Genomic DNA, 20,089 nt, shown 5'->3' on the forward strand with positions numbered 1-20,089 from the left:
GCGTCAAGGTGGTTCTTCAACTGTCACAGACAGAGTCCCTACCCTGGATGGTCCACGGTATAAACACCGTAGCTGATCCCAAGACTGCTCCTGCTGAAGGTCCAACGTTGCATCAACAAACACCTGGGCCGCAGCAAAGAACCAGAATAATATTGGCAAAGCATAAATATTAAGCTGTAATCGCATGGCATAGATAGTGCAATCACATTTAACCAATGCAGCATAAGAGTAGCAGAAATACAAGTTTTATTACGAGATGGACATGCAAAAGTGTCTCCCTGTGCCTCAAGTTTGGTGTTTTTTAAAGGGTGGACAATATCAGTAATACACTACAGTAGTGAATATCAATTGATTGGGCTCATATTTGGTTCTAAGTAAATACTCTGCCTCTCCGTCCTTCCTTCCAGCCATAGACCCACCTCCTCCAGGCCCTTGCATTTTCAAGCTCCAACTATCAACCAGATGCCCTTTGACCTACCCACCAGTCTCAGTCACCTGACTCCCACATCCACCTGCTCCTTATTTCTCAATTACCCCCACAGAATGTATACTAGCTCATTTCCACTTGCTTTTTGCCACATTGTCATTGTTGCTTTGTCCCTTTGCTTTCCAGTCTTCTGAACCCTGCACCCTGGAGTCTGCTCCTGCCTGTATTGCCATTGCTGGTCACCCAGGGAATTCTCAGTTACCATTATTTAGACTCGCTATCCACGCCATGAAGCTTTTGTAGCTTCACTTTTTCAGCCCTGGATTGTTTGCATTTGGGTTCTTTCCCTTGACTTGTACTCACCCACCTGACAATAACCAGATTAGAATGCTGCTATCAAACTCTATGTACTGTGGCTGGGCATGTTTTAAATGAATCTTAAAGGCGAATTCCACTTTATTACCACTTGGATCCTATTTTCCTAGGACTTTATATTGCATTCTATGGTATAAATGTTTAACTGGTTTTTCCATTATTTCCACTTTCTGGAAATAAGGTTGTAATAAACAGTAGTTAACTTTTCAAGTTGTAAGACAGAAAGCCTGAGTGAAAACAACAAAACATAATAATCTCCAGCAGGTCCAGGTTACTGTAGATGGTGTCATTTTTTGTTTGGAAGAAAGAAAAAATAGAGCTGCATTTGTCAACTGTGAAGGATCTGGAGTTGTTTTCACTGGGGTTAAGAATGTTGTGTATTGTGGAAGATGGCGAAGATGGACCAGCTGTCTTGACTGTGGTGTCATTTGTATACTTTGTGGAATAAAACCTTACCTTCTTCCTGTGAGCCTCTGCTCCTGCATCATGAGACACTGATGTTACACGAGTCTAAGACCAAGAGAGGAGCACAGTGCTGCGTCAAGATTGTTAGCTACTGGAAGACTGTGCTTAGATTAAAAGCAAACACCAACTGGTATGAAACGAATCAGCTGACACATGTTACAACAGGCATTTTACAGCTGATGTGGCCTGAGGTCACTTCATGTAACGAACTTCCAAGCCACCTCATAGGAAAGCTTGCAAAATGGTTAACTATGTGACTAGGGGCTTATCTTCAATGGCACAATGATCACACGAGGTCCAAAGTCTTGTGAAAGCAAACTGCATGTGCATCTCCAGCTGCATGTAGCACTACATGCAATAGAGCTGGGAGAAGTGGATACAGATCAGAGGTGTGGTGATGAAGCCTTATCCTCTCGGCCCCCTACATCACTGCTCCCTTAGCTGTGAAACAACTGAAGGCTCATTTATAAACTACATTTTTAAATATCTACGAATGATGAATTTATCTTCTTTCTACATCTGAGCCATTATTTCAGAGTCGATCTTTTTTTTTTCCTGAATTGTGAGGCACATTGTAAAGTATATTGCAATATACAGTAAGCTCTATACATTAATCATTGATTAATAATTATGACAGAGATATTGCACGACACTGCAATGATGGTTCATAGCTATGTAAGTGAACAAGAGTTGTGGGTGCTATAAATAGCCACAGCCATGGGTAATGGTTGTGTATAATGACAGCTGTTCTGGTGCTGTTGGAGAACCTCGCCGTTGGAACATGACAGAGGGTAAAATAGAGGGACGCTGGAGTAACAACCTGAAAGAGCTGTGATTTGGACATTCCAAATATTAATATGCATTGCCCCAAATATGCTATCAATGGGCAGTTGATGTATATTATTGTGACGGCTACTGGAATATCAGTTGGTTAGAGTTGTGCAAACAACTAATAAATTAATACCTTTCTACTCTGTGGTCTTCTCCTCCTCTGCATATTTGAAAACACTCATTTATGTCTTTAAAGTCCAATACACATAAACAAGTCTATTTCCCTGCGATAAACTGGCGACCTGTCCAGGGTGTACCCTGCCTTCGCCCAATGTCAGCTGTGATCGGCTCCAGCGCCCCGCGACCCTAAATAGGATAAGCGGTTTGGAGAATGGAATGGAAAGTCCATTTCCTAAATATCAGTCTAAATTTATAAATACAAATTATAATTATAAATAAACAGCTATAAATAAACAGTTTTATTTAAAAAAAAAAACTAATGTAAAATGGAGTTTTGAGATTTGCTTGTTAGTGTTTAGAAAAAGGCACAAGATCAGTTACCATTAAATCCAGTGTCTTAAGACTTCAACAATTAATTAATGGGTGTCAAAGCTGGGCCAGCTGTGAGTAAAGTGAGCAAGACTTTGGTGAGGTCCGAGTGAGATCATCTGTCATCAAGTGAACATAATCCACTGAAAACATGGAGTGTTTTTGTCTTTGCAACCTGCATTATCAGTGGGTTTTTATTCATATGTATTATATATTTCCCCTGGTTATTCTGCACACCGACAATAGTCAGTTCCCTGTACGTTTCCCTTCACTGCACAGCAGCATCTCTGAGCCTATATTTAAGTACAGGTCAGGTCAGGTCTTCGATCAACAGGTGTGGTTGGGTCCAGAATTGATTGAGAGATAATTGCAGCTTACAGATGGATTTGTGTTGATATTGGCTGGTGCAGGGCGAGTACAGGTTTGCAAATCTGCTCCCAGTAAAACAAAAAAAAAAAAAAATGTCCTCACAAGTGTTTACTGAAAATTAAAATCAAAATTTAATTTTCCCTAGTGCTGGCTTTGTACCTGCAGGAAAACATGGCCAAAATGTGAATTGTTTGTTAAGCTTAACGTCTTCAGTAGGAACCAATGGGACAGAAATGGTAGGGAAGTCAGAAAGTATTGTTGGTTTGGATCTTTTCACAGGATTTTATGGCAGCAAATTAAATGTAAAATAACAGACTTATCCTTTAATCTAATATGTATTCCCTCATGTCTATCCAAATCTTTATTTTCTTGCAAGCACAAACACACACCTGTGCCAGGGATGTACCGCGGCCTCTTTTTGGTTCGGTGGAAGGCCCGCCCCTTCCTCCTTGGCTTGAGGAACACTTGTAGCAGCTCCACCGCTGTTGCAGCTCTGAAGTAAAACCCCACCCAGAGTCCTTCTGCTGCAGGCACTGGTGGTGGTACAGGTGGCCACAGCTGAAAAGACAAACACATTCACACCTTAGCACCTGTAAATATTCATTCCTTTCCACGACCCGTAACTGTTTATCTTATTCAGGGGGCAGGAGCCAATCCCAGGGCTGGCACATAGAGACAGACAGATATTCACAGTCACATTCACACCTACAGGTAATTTAGTCATCAATGAACCTAAGTTCTAAAATGCAACAAAGTTTATCCTCATTGTTTATCAGGTCAAGAGAACTGAACAGACTTTCAATCAAATCTTTGATGACAGAGTTAGGTGGGCGATAAATAGCACCAACAATGGTCAGGTGGGTGATAAATAGCACCAACAATTCAACCAGAGAGCTCTAAAACAAACCAACAGATTCCACCTCATCCCTGTCTGACTTCAAAGTAAGATCGTCGCTAATTTTAAATTCATAGTCACCATGAATAAACAGAGATACTCCACCTCCAGATCTATTCTCTCTTACATAGTGAACTGTATTGTATTTTGGTATTTTAAAGATTTCTCTAGAGTCCTCAGTGAGCCATGTTTCTGATAAGGCAATAACTTATTTTAATAACTTAAAAATCATGATTGAGTAAAAATAAATAATGAATGAATTTGTCATAGTTGCTAGAAAGACTTCTTATATTCAGATGAAAAGTAGAGAATATATTAGGAGGCAAAGAAACACATAAGTCATTAAACTGGATTTCATCATAAAAACTACAGAGGTTAGAGACAACAAGCGATGAAAAAAATCTAAATGATAAGAGTCAATGGTAGAAGGATTAAAAAGCTTAAAGGTCTGGCCTTCAAAGTCACATTTGTTGTAGACATTAGTGCACGTAAAGAATAATGTATTGAGATGCACGGTAAAAAAAAAAAAAAAATCAAAAGTACTTAATACATTCCTGATATTGAAGACTAAGGATTCAGACTCTTAGCGTCGGCCTCTTTGTTGTTGGGGGTTTTGGGAAGGTGGGTGGACAATGTCACCTCTCTCTCCAGCTGCCTTCAATGCTGGGAGTAGTTCTTGTCTTGTTTTGGCGGATGGATTCAGGGTAGTCCTCATTGATTTAAGATATCTGAGCCCTTCAAATTGTTAGCTTTATTTAGAACAGAAAGTTTGTCCTTCAGCCGTAGAAATCTGACCACAATGGGTCGGGGCTTTTGTGAAGATGCCATATGCTTCCCAGCCCTATGAGCCCTATCCAACTCTATTCAGTGAAAAACTACAACATGATCATCTGAAAATAGTTTTCTCACATTTTCTTCACATTCAGTGAGATTTACTTTTCCAGACTCTTTAATGCCATCTACAACAATATTATGGCGTGTGGACTGGCCCTCCGGATAGTCTGTCTTGCCTTTTGCAAATTGTGTTTTACATGACATTTTATTTTGAGTCATTTCTAGACTCACCTTGAGATCACAGGCCTGTGTCGACAGATCATTAATCCTCCTGTTTGAAGAATCAACTATGATCTGTTCACATTTGGAAGCTTTTTTCCTGTTGTTCAAGCAAAGTTCTGTAGAAGTCTTTTTGCTGGTCCAACAATTCACGCACTTGAGCCATGGTGACATATTCCTCAGTGTTAGATGCTTTGGTTGGCATGGTTTGGTCCTCAACCTTCAAGGCCTACTAGGCCCAAGGATCAGAAGGATGAAGCAAGAAACCTCCACAAGATACTAATAATCCAGCATTGGTTGAAGACTTCTTTGTTCAGTCAAGTACTGGGATTTTTGTCTTGTTCCCAAGAACTTAAGGAGTTCTTTCAGGTCGAGGGTCATACAGTTGCATGATTTTTGTCTTCCACCTCATGTGGAGAGAAACAGGGAGGCAAAGTTACATGTGCTTTGCCCAGTTTGTCATGTTATGTTGACTATACAGCCCCCATCAGACACTGAACGGCGTGAAGCCACATGTATGCAGACAGAGAGTCATGATCAACTTGTGAGCTACGTTTTGTAAACTGTTGCCGAGGCATTAAACACCTCCAGTGTGTGTTACCTGAACACAATGATCTCCTCAGCTGAGTCCTGCCTCCTCTTGTACTGCTGGAGGCAGATGTTACAGTAGTCTTGTCGTGGGTGGAGTCCTCTTGTAACAGCAGCGCGCAGGTGAGCGAGGGACCAGTGGAGGTCATGGTTCAAAAGACTGGTGGTTGTTTCAAGTAAAGTCTTAAACAGAAAAGACAGCATTATTTAAGGCCAATCTGAATTACTTTCCATGTCAACCACAAATAGCATCTGAAAATATTAATAGCTGAGATGGAGTTGTTGTTTAGGATTTGCATATTGACAGAACATTTCAATCCGTGAGGGATTGGCACAGTTTACAGCCTTAATATTTTAATTGTGGTTCAGGCGCTGCTCTGTTGTTTATTTATCATTATTATATTATTTACACAGCGCTTTACCTGTTCATAGTTAAAAGTGTCCAGCATGCCCAGAATGAGGCCTTGGATCTCTGCCAGCTTTCCTTTCCCATAGACTGGGTCCTGTCAGGCACACGAATGCAAACAGCGTCACATGCCACTAGTACACAATATACAGCATAAAAGTACATATCATCCTTTAATTAAATCACAACTCTTTGGTTTCTCTTCATAGTTAAGTAACACACACTCAACACTTGTTAGGGTTCAAACCTAGAAACCTCTATCCTATCCTTCAAGTCTCAGGTGACAGGGTCAAATTTAATCTTTCAAATTTCAGGTTCATACAAGATTACATGTCAACAGACGCAGCTAAGATATACAGTACATGCTCTCTATGGTTGTTTCGCAAATCACTTACTGTTTAACAACCTGGTCACAGGCTAGCACTACTACTCTAAAACCACTGCAGTCATAACAAAACAAACAGTTCTTTCTCATCATTGCCCAATATTAATAAAATAGAACTTGTTAAACCTGATTAAATATGTGAATGTCTGTTTCAAGATTATATACTGTATGACTTAACCTCCGCTCAAACAGTTTGTTACCAAAAGAACAACTGCATATTGGCTGACAAGAGGTGCAGCAAGAGAGGATTGCATTATCCCACTCAGGATAAGTGCTTTCAGTCAGTCTGCATTTTCTGCAAAAGCTGCACTAGAATGGAGCTCCATCCCAGTGACCATTAGAGAACTGGACACATATAGTTCATTTAAAGCTCATTTAAAGAAATGGTTAATTAGTGCCCAGCTCTTTCAGCACTAGAACGTAACTGCACCTTACTGTCCTCAATCTGTCCATGCTCAACTTCCCTCGGCCTGTCTGTCCATCACTTGTCTGTCTGTCTGTCTTGAAATTGCCAGTTGATCCTAATCTACCTGCATGCATGTCTTTTAGTGTTGATTTGCTGTGTCAGACTGACTTATATATTTTACATACTCTGCATGCTTTAGTTTTGTGCTTCTGACATGTATGTTTTAGTGTCTAACAATGCAACATAATCTTGTCTTTCGTCCATGTTTCTATTTAACATAATTAACCCTCATTTATTTGCTTTGTGTGTGTTTTATGAGCCTCTGTGTTACCTGTCTTAATAGTACTTTGACAATGTAGTACAAGGGTCCTAAATTATGTTTCTACTTATATTATCTCTTCTTTTATTGTTTCTGTATGCTTTGTAAAGGGTAAATAATGCATAACTTTGTCATTTTAAACGTATGTTCTGTTTTTAGGGTGACTTTGTAACATCTGTCCAGGGACTACATATGAAAAATAGCCTCTTGGCTAACTCTGGCACACTTACAGGAATGTTTTATTAATGTGCACTGTCCCTAACAAATAAACCAATAAAACAAATTTCAAAAAATAATCCCTTTTAAGTAGGGAAGACTAAGAAACACCACACAAAACACACATACACACCTTCAGTATTCGTTGGATGATGGCAGGTAGAGAAATAAAGGTGCTCATGCAGTTGAGAACCTTCATTGTCAGCTCCTTCAGCACTGAGACATACACAAACCTGATTAGCATGATTATCAGCATCACTGTCATTACTGTTTTAGGTACTCAATGGCTACACAAGCACAATGGTATCATATAAGATCATAAGGAAATAATTGTTTCCAGAAACTCATTTCTCTTTCACTTCTGTCAAACAAAGAAATCACCTGAATACAATATACATTGTAATATGTTTACTCTTTGTGTATGCATTTACTGTGTCGTACTTGATTATGATAAAAGGAAAACAATTTAGCTTTTTTGTATTTAATAACTGAATTAATGGTTTTCTCTGTTGTGATTTGATTTGAATGTGGCAGTGAAAAACAAAGTGAGGTGGTGTATTGCATTTCAGAGCTACTGTAAACGCAAAGCTCTGTCAGTAGTTTTAATGACACCAAAAACGGTGAAGGACTTAGGTCCAGATCAGAGCCAAAGAACTTGAGACATCCTTGTTCATACAGTATGTGTGTGTGTGTTTACCCTCAAATGTGTGTTCATCATTGAGCCCCTTAACTAGTTTTTGAGAAGCCATCATGGTCTCCAGAAGTGGAAACCACAGAGCCTGTGAGGAAAAAAAGTAATAAATGAGGAGACATTGTCAACACAACCCCCCCACACACACACGTCAACCACCACACTCACTGACACTACTACCTCTCTTTGTTGCTGGTAAAGGCTGTCAGAGTTTCGATGACACAAGACAATGATGTCATTCAGCGAATCCTTCACTCCCGTCAGTTTTGATTCACTATCTCTCTCCTCTTCATCCTGTCTTCCTTCTCCTCCATCAGCTCCTCTGTCACTCTCAGCAGTGAGGAGACTTAGTTTTTCCTTCAATGTCTGTCAATGACAGTGAAAGTGACAATAACATACATAAAACATCAGCGGTGGAAAGTAAGTACATGTACTTGCTGTGTTTACATACAGTTTGTGCTACTGGAACTATACTCCAACTCCACAACACCATATGCACACTGATATATGTAGACATATAATAGTGACTACTACTTTAGAGTCCATGTATTCATGTGTCAAATTGGTAAATTAATAATTATTAGGTCATTAATTAATCTAGTAAATGATTACTCTGTGGGTGTTTTGTAGCTACCTCTAACAAGACAGTAAAAGCTCCATGAACATCTCCTTTCTTCTCCAGCAGATAGGCTGTAGCCTCGTTGCGGTGGTACTTCTGTGTTATCTAGAGAGAAAGACACGGGCAGAAAGACAGAGAGACATATTCGTTCAGACTCACAGGTGTAGGTAAGCTTGTCCCATCTGATAGTGTATAACCACAGTACACAGTACCACAGTACATAATAAAATAATTACCTAATGCAGTATGATGCAGATGAGTGACAGCTGTAAGCTAGCCAGTGGGACATGCTTATGTGCACTAACCTAAAATAATCTATATCCTATATTTAGAATATTTTCACTGCTTTATCTTGCCGTCAGACAGCCCTTTCTGATGGGGAACTTTGCTCTCTTTAAAGCCAAATTACTCCATTGACAAAAACAGAGAAGTTTCACTTTCAGTTCAGCTCCCATTTGGAAAATATTCTAAATATAGTGACAGATTATTTTTTAGGTGAGCCTTTCTTTTAGGTGTCTAAAATACAATTAGCTGCTGCTTGTTGTTTGATGTCCACAGCACTGCATTGCTTTGCGCCTGTTACTCCAAACTGGGGGTGTGCTGAGAGTCATCGACACAGACTATGGAGAAGAACCTCTTTCAACCCCACTTCAATTAATCCACACTATCTCGTTAAGGTTTCTTGGACTTACTGCATGTCAAACTGGTAGAGTACTTGACTTCAGGAGCTAAAGATAAAATCAAATGTACTATAATACATGATAAGAGTATTGAAACTCCTGCTAATACGGAATGTAAACACACATCAAGCGTGACAATCAAAGAGTGCATTTTCTACCAAATTGTAATCCATTTTTTAGTCCAGTTTTTGGTCACGTTCTACCTGTAACTAAGAATCTCTTGATCTTTTTATTTATGTGCTGGTTCCACAGCATATCAGTGGCTGTGTCCCCTGTTCTTTACCTGTACTACAGAATAGTCTAGTGATACAAGGCAGACCTTCCCACTGTCACTAACTCAAAGTGAATGAAAGAATGTAAACAGATACCGTGGAGAATACAAGGTACAATACTTCCTGATCACTAATACATCCATCTACCGTAGTTTTGCGACGGTGAAAACCAATGCTGAACTTCAAATCAAAACAGCCAAGCCAGCAGCTCTGTGAGGCTGCTCACAGCTGTGTTTTGAGCTAAATGCTAACTTGCTTATGTTTAGCAGGCGTAATGATTGCCATGTTCACATCTTGGTTTAGTGTGATCACTGCATCATTCCTGTCACGTGGTAAACTACTACTCCTGCTGTTCCTACAACATGGACTCATGGTTTTTAACTCTTGTACAAAAACACATGCAATGAACATAATCAAAGTATAGAAGATTCTACTTGTATGGCCTCCTCCAGTCTATAGTGCTGGGAGGTCTGGAGGAAGCTCAGGAGCTGATTGGGGCCAAAACGGCACAGTAAGTCCAGCAGAAGCTCATGGAGGTCCCGTTCCTGAGGTAGGATGGTCCCTGAATGATGGCCTTCCCTGAATAACGGAGTAGACAAGAAGTGAGAAGGAAGAAAAGGAGGAGAAAAGGAGGGAGGAGTGGAGGCAAATTTAGAAGAATTGAGGAGTGAAGTCGTAGAGTTATCACTGTACCGTGGCTCCAGGAGGCAGCTGAGGAACTGGAAAAGTAGCTGGTCATCCTAGAGAGAGCAAGAGAGACAGAGACAGAGACAGAGAGATCTGTGCTTATCTGTATATATATATATTTGTATATGTCTTTATCACCTTATTTGTATTTATACATTATAAGTTACACACATTTTGTCTTTATTTCACAATTGCTTTGGTAACGTTAACATATGTTTTCCATACCAATAAAGCCCCTTTGAATTGAGTTGAAATTAATTAAATTGATTCCAGAGAGAGAATTATTTCAGTGGGTAGCCCATATCACCAAGCTGTCACAGTGTTTAGTTGGGACTATTACAGCCTACAAAGGTGGGTGTGCAAATTCTCCTGCATTAATTGTAATGGTGTGCATATTTAGAACATTTTCTGAAGGGGAACTGAACTGAAAGGGAAACTCATCTACACTGTTTTACAGTACGAGTGGCTTTGAAGAGAGCAAAGATAAGTTTCCCTTTCAGTTAAGTTCTCTGTCAGAAAAGGCTGTCAGACAGTAAGATAAAGCTGTGGAAATATTCTAAATATAGCGTACACATGAACCTATATTGATTCTTTTAGGTGTCTACAATACATTTGGCTGCTGCCCCCGTCCGCAGTACATTCTTTAGCTCCAGTGCTGGTACTCCTGTCCGTTTCTCACAACTCCATCTAGTAATACACTCATGGAGAAGTCAATCTCTATCACTATCTCAAACATTTCAAGCTAGATGCTCTTCCTCAGACAGCATCCAGCTAATTTCATTTCACACTTTTTGTACCTAAGAGCTTCCCTTTCCTATTTTGTCAAGGTTTATAGACCTTTGTGACAATCATTAAATTAATTCCAGTTAAAGTAAAAAATCATCTTCAGCAATTTTAGAGCAGAAATGTGCCGTTTGTATTTCTGTACTAGTTTGTAGTTGGTAGTATATGCATGTAGCCAGACTGTCAGTACTAATTTTACCAGATAAAATAGATATAATAACATTACCATTTATTTGGACCTTACCTGAAGCTCACAGATGATTTGTTGCACCTCTTTAGCAAAGTGAAACACCACTAGGTCAGCCGACTTGCTGGGGTCAAGGGTCACCAGCTCCTGTGAACATATTTTGGAGGGTTCGTATGAAAATGCAAACACAATCACTTACAGACACATGCTTGACTACATATCCCATCTATCCTCAGGGTTCCTCTGGATCCCTCAGGAAGAGCTGGAGGACACGACTGTGGAAAAGGACCGTCTTCCTACAGTGCTTAGCCGGCTACCACAGTGACTTGTCCAGAAATGAAGGAATTCTGGTATTTATATGTCTATGCGAGTTTGCTCTGACCTTTATGTGTTGAAGTACTTTGTCCCTGACCATTTGTTTCTCCTCAGGGCTGTAGCCGGGCATGGCCAGCAGGTTGTGGATGTAGCTGAAGATCTCCCCCTGAAACACACACACACACACACACACACACACACACTTTAAATGCTTTATTTGATTCCGCAATTACATAACAATAGTCAACAGAACTCAAATATTGACAAAGGTCTTCTACATTCCTCGATACTCAAAGGTAAAGAAAAACAGTCAGCCCCACACAGCCAGGCTACCTATTACAGCTGAGATGGAGTTTTCACCAGCAGTCCGCCTCTTTTTTTGGTAAGCCCGCCAATCATAACTCACTAACAAAAAACACACACATACACACACAGAAATCAACATACATGCTAATCTCTACAAACAGATATTGCATTCATATGCAGAATCTGTAGGCAACGGGTTTCTGTTTGAGTTTGAGTAGTATTGACCAATCACCTTTGAGCAGGCTTTGGTTGAATGCAGGCAAACAGTGCGTGTGGAGGGTAAAAGAGGCAGAAGGCATTGGCTGAAATGCAATCTGGGAATCCACCATCTATCATCTGACAGTGAGTTCGATTTTTATGGGTTTTCAATGAGCTTGTAAACTGGCTCCTTGTGAAACAACCTTGTCATGCACATCGTCCCTGAACTCCAACTCCAGTCTCACATCTCAAGTTGTTAATCAGACCGTAAACAACCAGCGACGCAGAAAAGACTGATAGCCGATGGGTCCGTTGATTGTATACATGCAAAGAACGCACACATTGAAATTCAACAAATATCAACCAAATACATGTATAGTATAGATAAATCTGAAATGCATTACTATTTTACCTTTCTGAGGGGGTCTCGCAGGTAGCAGTCAATGATCCTGTCATATAAATGTTTCTTCTCATAAAGAAATTCACAGATTTGGTAGCTGGAGGGCAAGACAGGGAGACACAAAGACATGTAGGCCACAAAATGTAATAATAACAATAATAATGATGATAATAGTGAATTATGACTAATAAGTTACATATAAATATAGTGATGTTCAAACTGCACTAATCATCAATATTTGATATTAACTATGGTTCAAATAACTATGTGTAATGTAAAAGGTGTCTCTCATAGTGATAAACAGAGGACATTATGACCAACTCTGCACTTCACTTCATCTCCATGGAGCTTTTCAGCCCGTTTTGGTTTTATGGCAAAACACAACCAAATGTGTGTTTCAGTCTCAGCACTCTCATCAACTCTGTCTCCAACATCAACAGACAGCTCTTTTCAACCAGAAAATTCTGATAGACCTACTGTTCACTACCTGCATCAAACACCAGGCAGAGAGAGTTAGAGACTAGCTGGTAAAGAAAGTGGAATGTAGAGACTAAACACAGAGATATTTTTCTCAGCAGGTGTTTTCACTTTTGTGAAGCACCATCCAGGGAATGTGGGAGCTACAGTTTGCATAAGTTGGACCAAGTATGTAGATCACAACCCTCAAAATATTGGACTATTAAAAAAATGCATGAAAACTATGCAAAGGTAGAAGATGGTCAGATACTCACAACTTGGCCTTCTCTGCCAGAGCCAACAACCTTCCTTCATTAAACTGGACCACACCCCCGACCTGCAGTAGCTCCAGCAAAACCTACAAACAGGTCAGAAAAATGACAAGTGACATGACATGATGACATCGTCTAAAATCACAAATAGACTGCAGACTTGAACGAAGAGGTGTGCTTGGCAGGCAGAGACAGAGAGAGAGAAAGAGAGAAGGGCAGAGAGAAAGAGAGAGAGACAGAGAGAAAAAGAAAGAGACAGAGGGAGAGAGAGAGAAAGAGAGACTGAGACAGCGAGAGAAAGAGAGACAGAGAGAGAGAGAGGGAGAGAGAGACACGGCTAACCTGCTGCCTCTCAGTGTGTCTCGAGTCATCGTCTGGGCAACACAGGAACTCCAGAACCTGGGAAGACAAGAGCAAAGATGAACCTGAGGTTGGCTGTTCTGATAAATACTTTCTGTTTTGAGTTGGTAACTTTGTGATAAGCATAAAGGTTTGTTTGAGAGACCCAAAAATACGATTTAATAGTCATGGTGTGAATACAATTAATTGCTATATTAAACAATATCAATGGAAATCTATTTTATATCATATACTATGTAAAAAAGGTTGTCTTAAAATAAGGATTAAATCATTTAAACATTTGATAAAGAGAGAAAGGATAAATTGGTAAATTGATAAGTTTAAAGAGTTGTTGAAATCACCTCTGTATCTGTGCAGATGTCTTTGAACTAGTCTACATGTCATCTATTCACTTTTTGTTTATTGTTACACAAGCTTCATATATAATGGGTTTATTTTGATGCATTAAAATACAAAACTGAAATGCAACACTTCTGGTGCACTGACTCCATTTTGAACTAGCGTTATCAGTAATGTCCACCTGAACCGGTGTGACCCAACTAGCCATGACAAGCCAATCATCATTCTCATCATTCTCAGCAGAAAACGAAGAGAATCTTTAACCATGACAAATATGCCAGTTTGTATGTTTGATTTGCTTTATTAGTTAAGACACATTACTTAAAAAGATGTAAACCACTGAGACTGGAAAAAGAGCATTGAATTTCAAAGGGCCAATACTCAAAATCTGAATTAGAATATTTTTTTTCAAAATGTAAAACATTTACATTTCTTGTAAATATGTTGCGTTCTTTCCCCCATCACATTGGAAACGTAGGCAGATGAAATGGCCACAGACAGATTTCCACCCACATGTTTAGGCGTCTGTCTAAACTCTGAGGGTTGCAGTTATTAATCTCGAGGGGCAAGATCAGTTAGGAGGTGGTATTTAGCACAGAATGACAACTGACTGTCTCAGCATTTGGAGGCCATCTTGTTTAATTGATCTGATTTATTACAATACTGAGAAAAAATACAATTATACTGCATGGATTTAGCAGGTAGAGTTTGATCATAAAAAATACCTACTGTGAATTATTATTACACTATGAACAATTGTTATTGCAGAGAACATAATGTGCGGCACGTTGTTTGATACCATTTGGAAAACTAATGAATAAATGATTGATTGATGCCAGCCAGTTCTGAAGGTGGGCGAAGCGGGAGTGACCCTGCTAGTAGCTAACAATTTGCCTGGCTACAGAGTTCTCCCAGTGCCTGTACCATCAAGCACCCCAGCTGCTGTGAAAAATGTTGTGATTGCAGAAAGATCTCTGTGAGCCTCCACTAACTGTTCTTTCTGCTTGTGTTTGATTTGAACAGTAAGAAGACCCTTTGCCTCAACTATCTGAACATATCACGGCATTGTTTTTTTAATTCATTTTCATGTATTCATTTAATTATTTTCCTGTTACATGTGCACCCATACAGTAGATTTTCCTGCACTGTCTAAACAAGCAGCCAGATCTGAGTGAAAGTATCACAATAATTTAATCTATAATGAAACACTGGAGGTATTTGGGGGATCTGATAGGTTACCTGATCAAAGAGCTTCCTGTTCACAAAAAGCGTGTTGTCTGGTTTGGCCAACTGGCGAGCCAAAAAGGTAAAGAGCCCGCCCACCTGTGATGGAGTAAAGTCTGGGTTGTCCACCATCACCTAGGTAATCAGAAAGACATATTTATAATCAAAAACTATTACAGTTGTGAATGACATTAATAGCACGTATCTTAAACCATCAGTCATTTTTGTCTTCGATAACAGAGAAAAGATCAGCTACTGGTTTGACATGGAGCCCTTCAAATGAGCTAAAAGCTGTCCTAGTGTGTTGTTGGGTTTAAAAAAATACAGGAATTTTGTGTATTATAAAGAAAAAAACAACTTTAATACTCAACCAAGGTTTGTGCTGTAAATGGTTTTGTTTCTGAAAAAGATTACCGAGCCACTCTTTATGCTCCATGCTGTCTTCACTATCAACAACCATGTGAAACAATGGAAGGATTTTACCTGAAGTAAGATGTCCACTATCCTCTGCTGGTACTCGAGGGCCTGCTTATCATTCTTAAAGTCTTCAAATGTCTAGAAGGAAGTAAGAACCAAATCTTAAATGACAGAAAAAAACCTACAAAAATTAATCTCACATTTCAAAGGTGACAGTTCAGTTTTCTAAGAAGAAAACGAAAACACAACCTGTAAGTGGTCTGGTAGAATCTCCCAAAACAATACTAATACTGCAACCTGGACTGAGTGAAGTCCATTTTTAAATCGAACAATTCAAGATATGTGAAAATGACAGGTGAATCCCAGAAATAAAGCCATGGGAGTCCCGCCTCTTTGGAGCTTAGGCCCACCAATCCCAGAGCTTCCAACACCGATAGCTGATTGATTGACAACCTGAAAATTAATATTCAAGATTCTTTATTGACAGTCCCAACCATGGAACACACTAAGCACATACGGAAACCGAAAAAATGTTTTCTACAACAACATATAGAGATGAGACACACCATTAAAAGAAGTTAGTGAAGAAACAGCTAAAGGTTTTTTCACACTGATTGAACATACCAACATGTAGCTTTTTTGATTATATATGCCACCCACTTTAAAAAAAAATCAAAACAACAATTCAGCTGCTGATTTGGAATCCTAGATCATGTCAAATCAATACAAAAAAGTGAAGATATATTAGATGGCACTAGTGTCTACACTACTACTAGCTTATGGAATAAACTTGGTTCCAACTCAGAGATACTGGAAAAGGAAGTTACTCCAGCAGAATGCAAAGCTTCTGGCATGCTGGGGAAAACTGAGTTTAAAGATTCACTGTAAGATATTCATTAATATAGCAGCAAACAACTATTTGCAATGTAAATTAATAGTGTAGTAATGTCTACCGGAGCAGAGAATTAAGTTTCTCTATGCTTTGTATAAATAGCAGGGCCGGTTGCTTTAAATGCATGTTAGTTAGGACTGGGTATCGTTTAAAAACGATGCCAATACCAGTACGGCGTCCTTATACAGCAGTTAGCACTGATAACGCTGTCCAAGAGTAGAGAAGAGTAACGCCCATTCTACGGTTCCCCCCAGGTTACAACTGTTAGATATGTCAGCGCCCTATTCAGGCTGTTAGCATGGTTAGCTGCTAGCAGCCGGCTCAGACATCTCAATGTTTAGAGCCATGTGCAGACAGGCTGTTTGGGTTGTAGCTTCTGTGGTAGTGGGCCAATCACATCAACATTATCATTAATTAGGAGTCATGTTTCTGAGATCTGAGATTAAATATTCACTCTCTTTTAGCTCCGTTTTTGGTCTCTACCAACTGCTAAATGAAGCGTTTTATTCATCAGCTAGGCACTAGCTGTGTCTACTGTTTGGTACTGAGCAGGTAGCGTACAGGCGCTTTAATTCAAAATTGTCGTTGGCCGTGACGAGAAACAAAAGCAGCACAGACTACACCGCACCCTATATACAAAGTTATATAATTCAAAATCATCTTTTTTCTGCTTCAGGTGAATGGCATACTATAAGGTGTTCAAGATGCAGTCACCCAGTCTTTCAATATGCTAAACAAACATTTATCAGCATGACAAGAGTTAAAATGATATGAAGAAATCTCACCATGGCGAGGACATTGAGGAACTCCCGGGTATCAAAGTGGAGAAGTGTACGAATAAATGGGAAAACCTCCTCCTCCTCCTCCAACGAGTCGGCTGAATGGAGACGGATAAGGAACTCAAACACCTGACACAAAAAACAGACACACACACACAGAGACACACTCACAGCATTAGCCCACTAGCATATAATAAACCCTGTCATTCTTCAGATGACACAAAAGTAGTGTTATTCCTGATCACCACCCTCCAAACACATGCCCCCAGCATCGCTTAACATGTGTGACAAATTGAGCTAAGTGTGTGTGTAAAATTGAATTGTACCGTTACAACTTCAACAATAACTAGGAACCAGGATTTATTGTAATTCAGTCACTTCCTGCCGATACTAGATTTGTTTGAAAATAAACTTTTGGCACAAATACTGATCCAGTGTATCGAATCAGAGCACTGAGTGATGGGGGGTTGGCAGAGGCGAAAATACTCATTGACATACAGCACTGTTTTAACCATATTTAATCACTCATTAGGGCTAAGAAAGAATTAATAAAAAGCCTCAATCCTGTCGCACTTCCACACTGAACTCTGTAGAACAATTAATTTTTGTCTGTACATACCTGGTACTTGACTTGAACCACAAGATCTTCAGGGATATCTCCAAGAGGATATGCCCTTCCTGCAAGACAGCAGCTATACAAAAACACACAAAATAATTTTAACTCAGGTGCACTTTTGAATGTATAGAGCACCCATATACATGTATAAAGTATGAGAATGGGAACAACTCAACTAAAAGTTTGAAATACAAGTTTACTTGATTTTTCGACAATCACCATTTTGGGCCAATTTGGTGTATTTGCATCAAAATCGATGTTATTTTTCCATTTCTTCCTCCCCCTTAACAAGTATCAAGTATGTTGTATGATAAACTATATGTATTTCAAGAAATTTATAACAATCTTGTCAGGTATATAAAGCCTGATTCACTTCCAATATTTTATGGTAAAATGTTACGCGTTGACTACCTGTCACACCTCTCTTCTCCATAAAAACCATAAACAGCAGACACGACTTTCAACTGCCTTCATTCGCAATATTAGGAAAGCTATAAGAGGAAAGCCATTTGTCCTGAGGTTTTTTGAAATTGTGCAGATGCACCAACTCTGCTGATGGAAGTTGAGTAATTTGGCTACTCTGTGGCAGTGATCATGTAGTAGCAGCTCTAGGAAGAAATGAAACTGGGCAGCCCCTATATACTAGGGATGGGTCAAATGCAGAGAACAAATTTCTCCACTACAGGACTAATAAGGGATTGTTTAATCTTTAATCTTCAATGTACAGTATGCCACAGACTAATAAACTGAGGGATAGACTAATATCTGTGTGAACTTACCTTATGTACACCAGAAGTTTGTTTCCCATCACCACTTCCTCATCTGTCCCAGAAGAAAAAGAGCAGAGTTAAAGGATTTAATGTGCTTTTTTTAAACTTAAAATACTATAGAGTTGCTTAAAATAGTTGGTGCTATGAACTCTAGGCTGTGTGGTTTCCTGCCTTACCTTTTAGGCTCCTCCCCGCTCTAAGTTGTGGGCCAATCACTGCAAAGAGTTTCTGAAATAAAAACATGGAGTTAACAATTACTATAAATATTGTTCTGGACCTGATGTACAGTTCCTGTTAAACTGTTCCTGTTGACTAAAAGCAGTGTGAATATTTTGTATGAGCAATTGAAAAGCAGATAGGGAGCTGCTGACTGTACTCTTAATAAGACATTCACAGTGTGTTTGGCTACATTTACCAAAGTATTCTGTTTCAACACCATTTCAAGCTCAGTGACTCCTTGCACTAATAATACATCAGGCCTGCAGATCAGTGTATATTACAATTTGATGAGTAATAGCCATTTAGGGCGGAGTTAAGTGCATTTGATGACCCCAACCACTGGACAACCTAAGGGATGCAAATGGTACAGAGTCCAAAAGGGTGAAAGTTCAACCATGTTATTCATTGGATTTATCTGTTGTGAAGCTTTCTAGTGTAGAAAGCTGATTTGGGAACATTAAGACTGAAATTTACAGTGATGTCATAAAACCTTTATTGAGGCAATGAAAGCATAATTTAAGAAAAAATGTTTGTTATGTCAAGACAAAAGTGGAAACAAGAATTAAACCCCATAGGCTTTCATCTCATTACATTTTTAAGTTTCTATAAGCAACCTTTGCATCTCAAATCTTTTTGTAGGAAATGAGGAAACCCAAACCTAAACTAAGAGCCCCAAACAGCTTGTCTCAGAGAGGGGAGGGTTACAAGATCAGTGGTTTGTACTTTGGAAACATATTTCCATTTTAGTCCAACTGAAATTAAACTCATCAGTTGATTCAGACACTCAATTTAGCAAAAGATGTGCATCAACTCTAACATAAAGAAACAACCTTTCGGTGGCGCTCCTACCTCCATAGGTGTAATGTAGTCATTCATGCCGCTGTTGAAAACGTAGATCATTGCGTCATAGAGTTGGTTCTCCCAACACACTTGAACCACCTTCGAACAGACAGAAGACTTTTACTGATTATGAAACCAGTGGAAATGTGGAGAGTAATTACTCTGATATTTTAGCTCACTGATTTTGGCTGATAGCTGCTGATCGCCGTGGTTGGCATTATTTACACTCCATACAGTCCTTGCTGTACATCAACACACACACCTGCTGTATGTCCAGGCTGGTCACATCAAGATGGACAATGCATCTCTCCAGGCTGTCCATCATACCATTGCCATGGTAATGGGCCAGGAGGTCCCTCATGATGGGCGTGGTGAGGTGACCAAGACGGTCTGCAACAATGTACGACTCCAGTGACTCCAGAAAGACGCCCTTAGCAACCATGTTCTCCACCAGCTGAGCATACAGCTGGTTGAATATCAGGTCGCTGCGCACGCGCACACACACACACACACACACACACACACACACACACACACACACAC

General features: G+C 39.6%; 1 protein-coding gene across 4 annotated transcripts in view; it reads right to left on the reverse strand.

Annotated features, from left to right (window-relative positions):
* Positions 1-20,089, reverse strand: part of vps8 (VPS8 subunit of CORVET complex) — a 53,968-nt gene that overhangs the window by 4,627 nt on the left and 29,252 nt on the right. For 2 of the 4 annotated variants that reach the window (XM_031877248.1, XM_031877249.1), the window contains 24 exons: positions 19,809-20,031; positions 19,556-19,645; positions 18,664-18,715; positions 18,497-18,539; positions 17,721-17,793; positions 17,108-17,230; positions 15,497-15,568; positions 15,029-15,148; positions 13,433-13,489; positions 13,094-13,176; positions 12,375-12,459; positions 11,526-11,624; positions 11,201-11,290; positions 10,180-10,226; positions 9,921-10,065; positions 8,550-8,639; positions 8,096-8,281; positions 7,922-8,003; positions 7,358-7,440; positions 5,915-5,995; positions 5,506-5,675; positions 3,346-3,514; positions 1,259-1,312; positions 43-123 (listed from right to left, as the gene is read on the reverse strand). In XM_031877248.1, the coding sequence (XP_031733108.1) occupies positions 43-123; positions 1,259-1,312; positions 3,346-3,514; positions 5,506-5,675; positions 5,915-5,995; positions 7,358-7,440; positions 7,922-8,003; positions 8,096-8,281; positions 8,550-8,639; positions 9,921-10,065; positions 10,180-10,226; positions 11,201-11,290; positions 11,526-11,624; positions 12,375-12,459; positions 13,094-13,176; positions 13,433-13,489; positions 15,029-15,148; positions 15,497-15,568; positions 17,108-17,230; positions 17,721-17,793; positions 18,497-18,539; positions 18,664-18,715; positions 19,556-19,645; positions 19,809-20,031 (2,398 nt within the window). Of the gene's footprint in view, positions 1-42; positions 1,313-3,345; positions 3,515-5,505; positions 5,676-5,914; positions 5,996-7,357; positions 7,441-7,921; positions 8,004-8,095; positions 8,282-8,549; positions 8,640-9,920; positions 10,066-10,179; positions 10,227-11,200; positions 11,291-11,525; positions 11,625-12,374; positions 12,460-13,093; positions 13,177-13,432; positions 13,490-15,028; positions 15,149-15,496; positions 15,569-17,107; positions 17,231-17,720; positions 17,794-18,496; positions 18,540-18,663; positions 18,716-19,555; positions 19,646-19,808; positions 20,032-20,089 lie in introns of those variants that run through there. The other 2 variants (XM_031877247.1, XM_031877246.1) reach the window with 1 other exon arrangement.

The sequence above is a fragment of the Anarrhichthys ocellatus genome, unplaced genomic scaffold (assembly GCF_004355925.1).
Source record: "Anarrhichthys ocellatus isolate YVR2014 unplaced genomic scaffold, GSC_Weel_1.0 scaffold131, whole genome shotgun sequence".
NCBI classification, from domain to species: Eukaryota; Metazoa; Chordata; class Actinopteri; order Perciformes; family Anarhichadidae; genus Anarrhichthys; species Anarrhichthys ocellatus.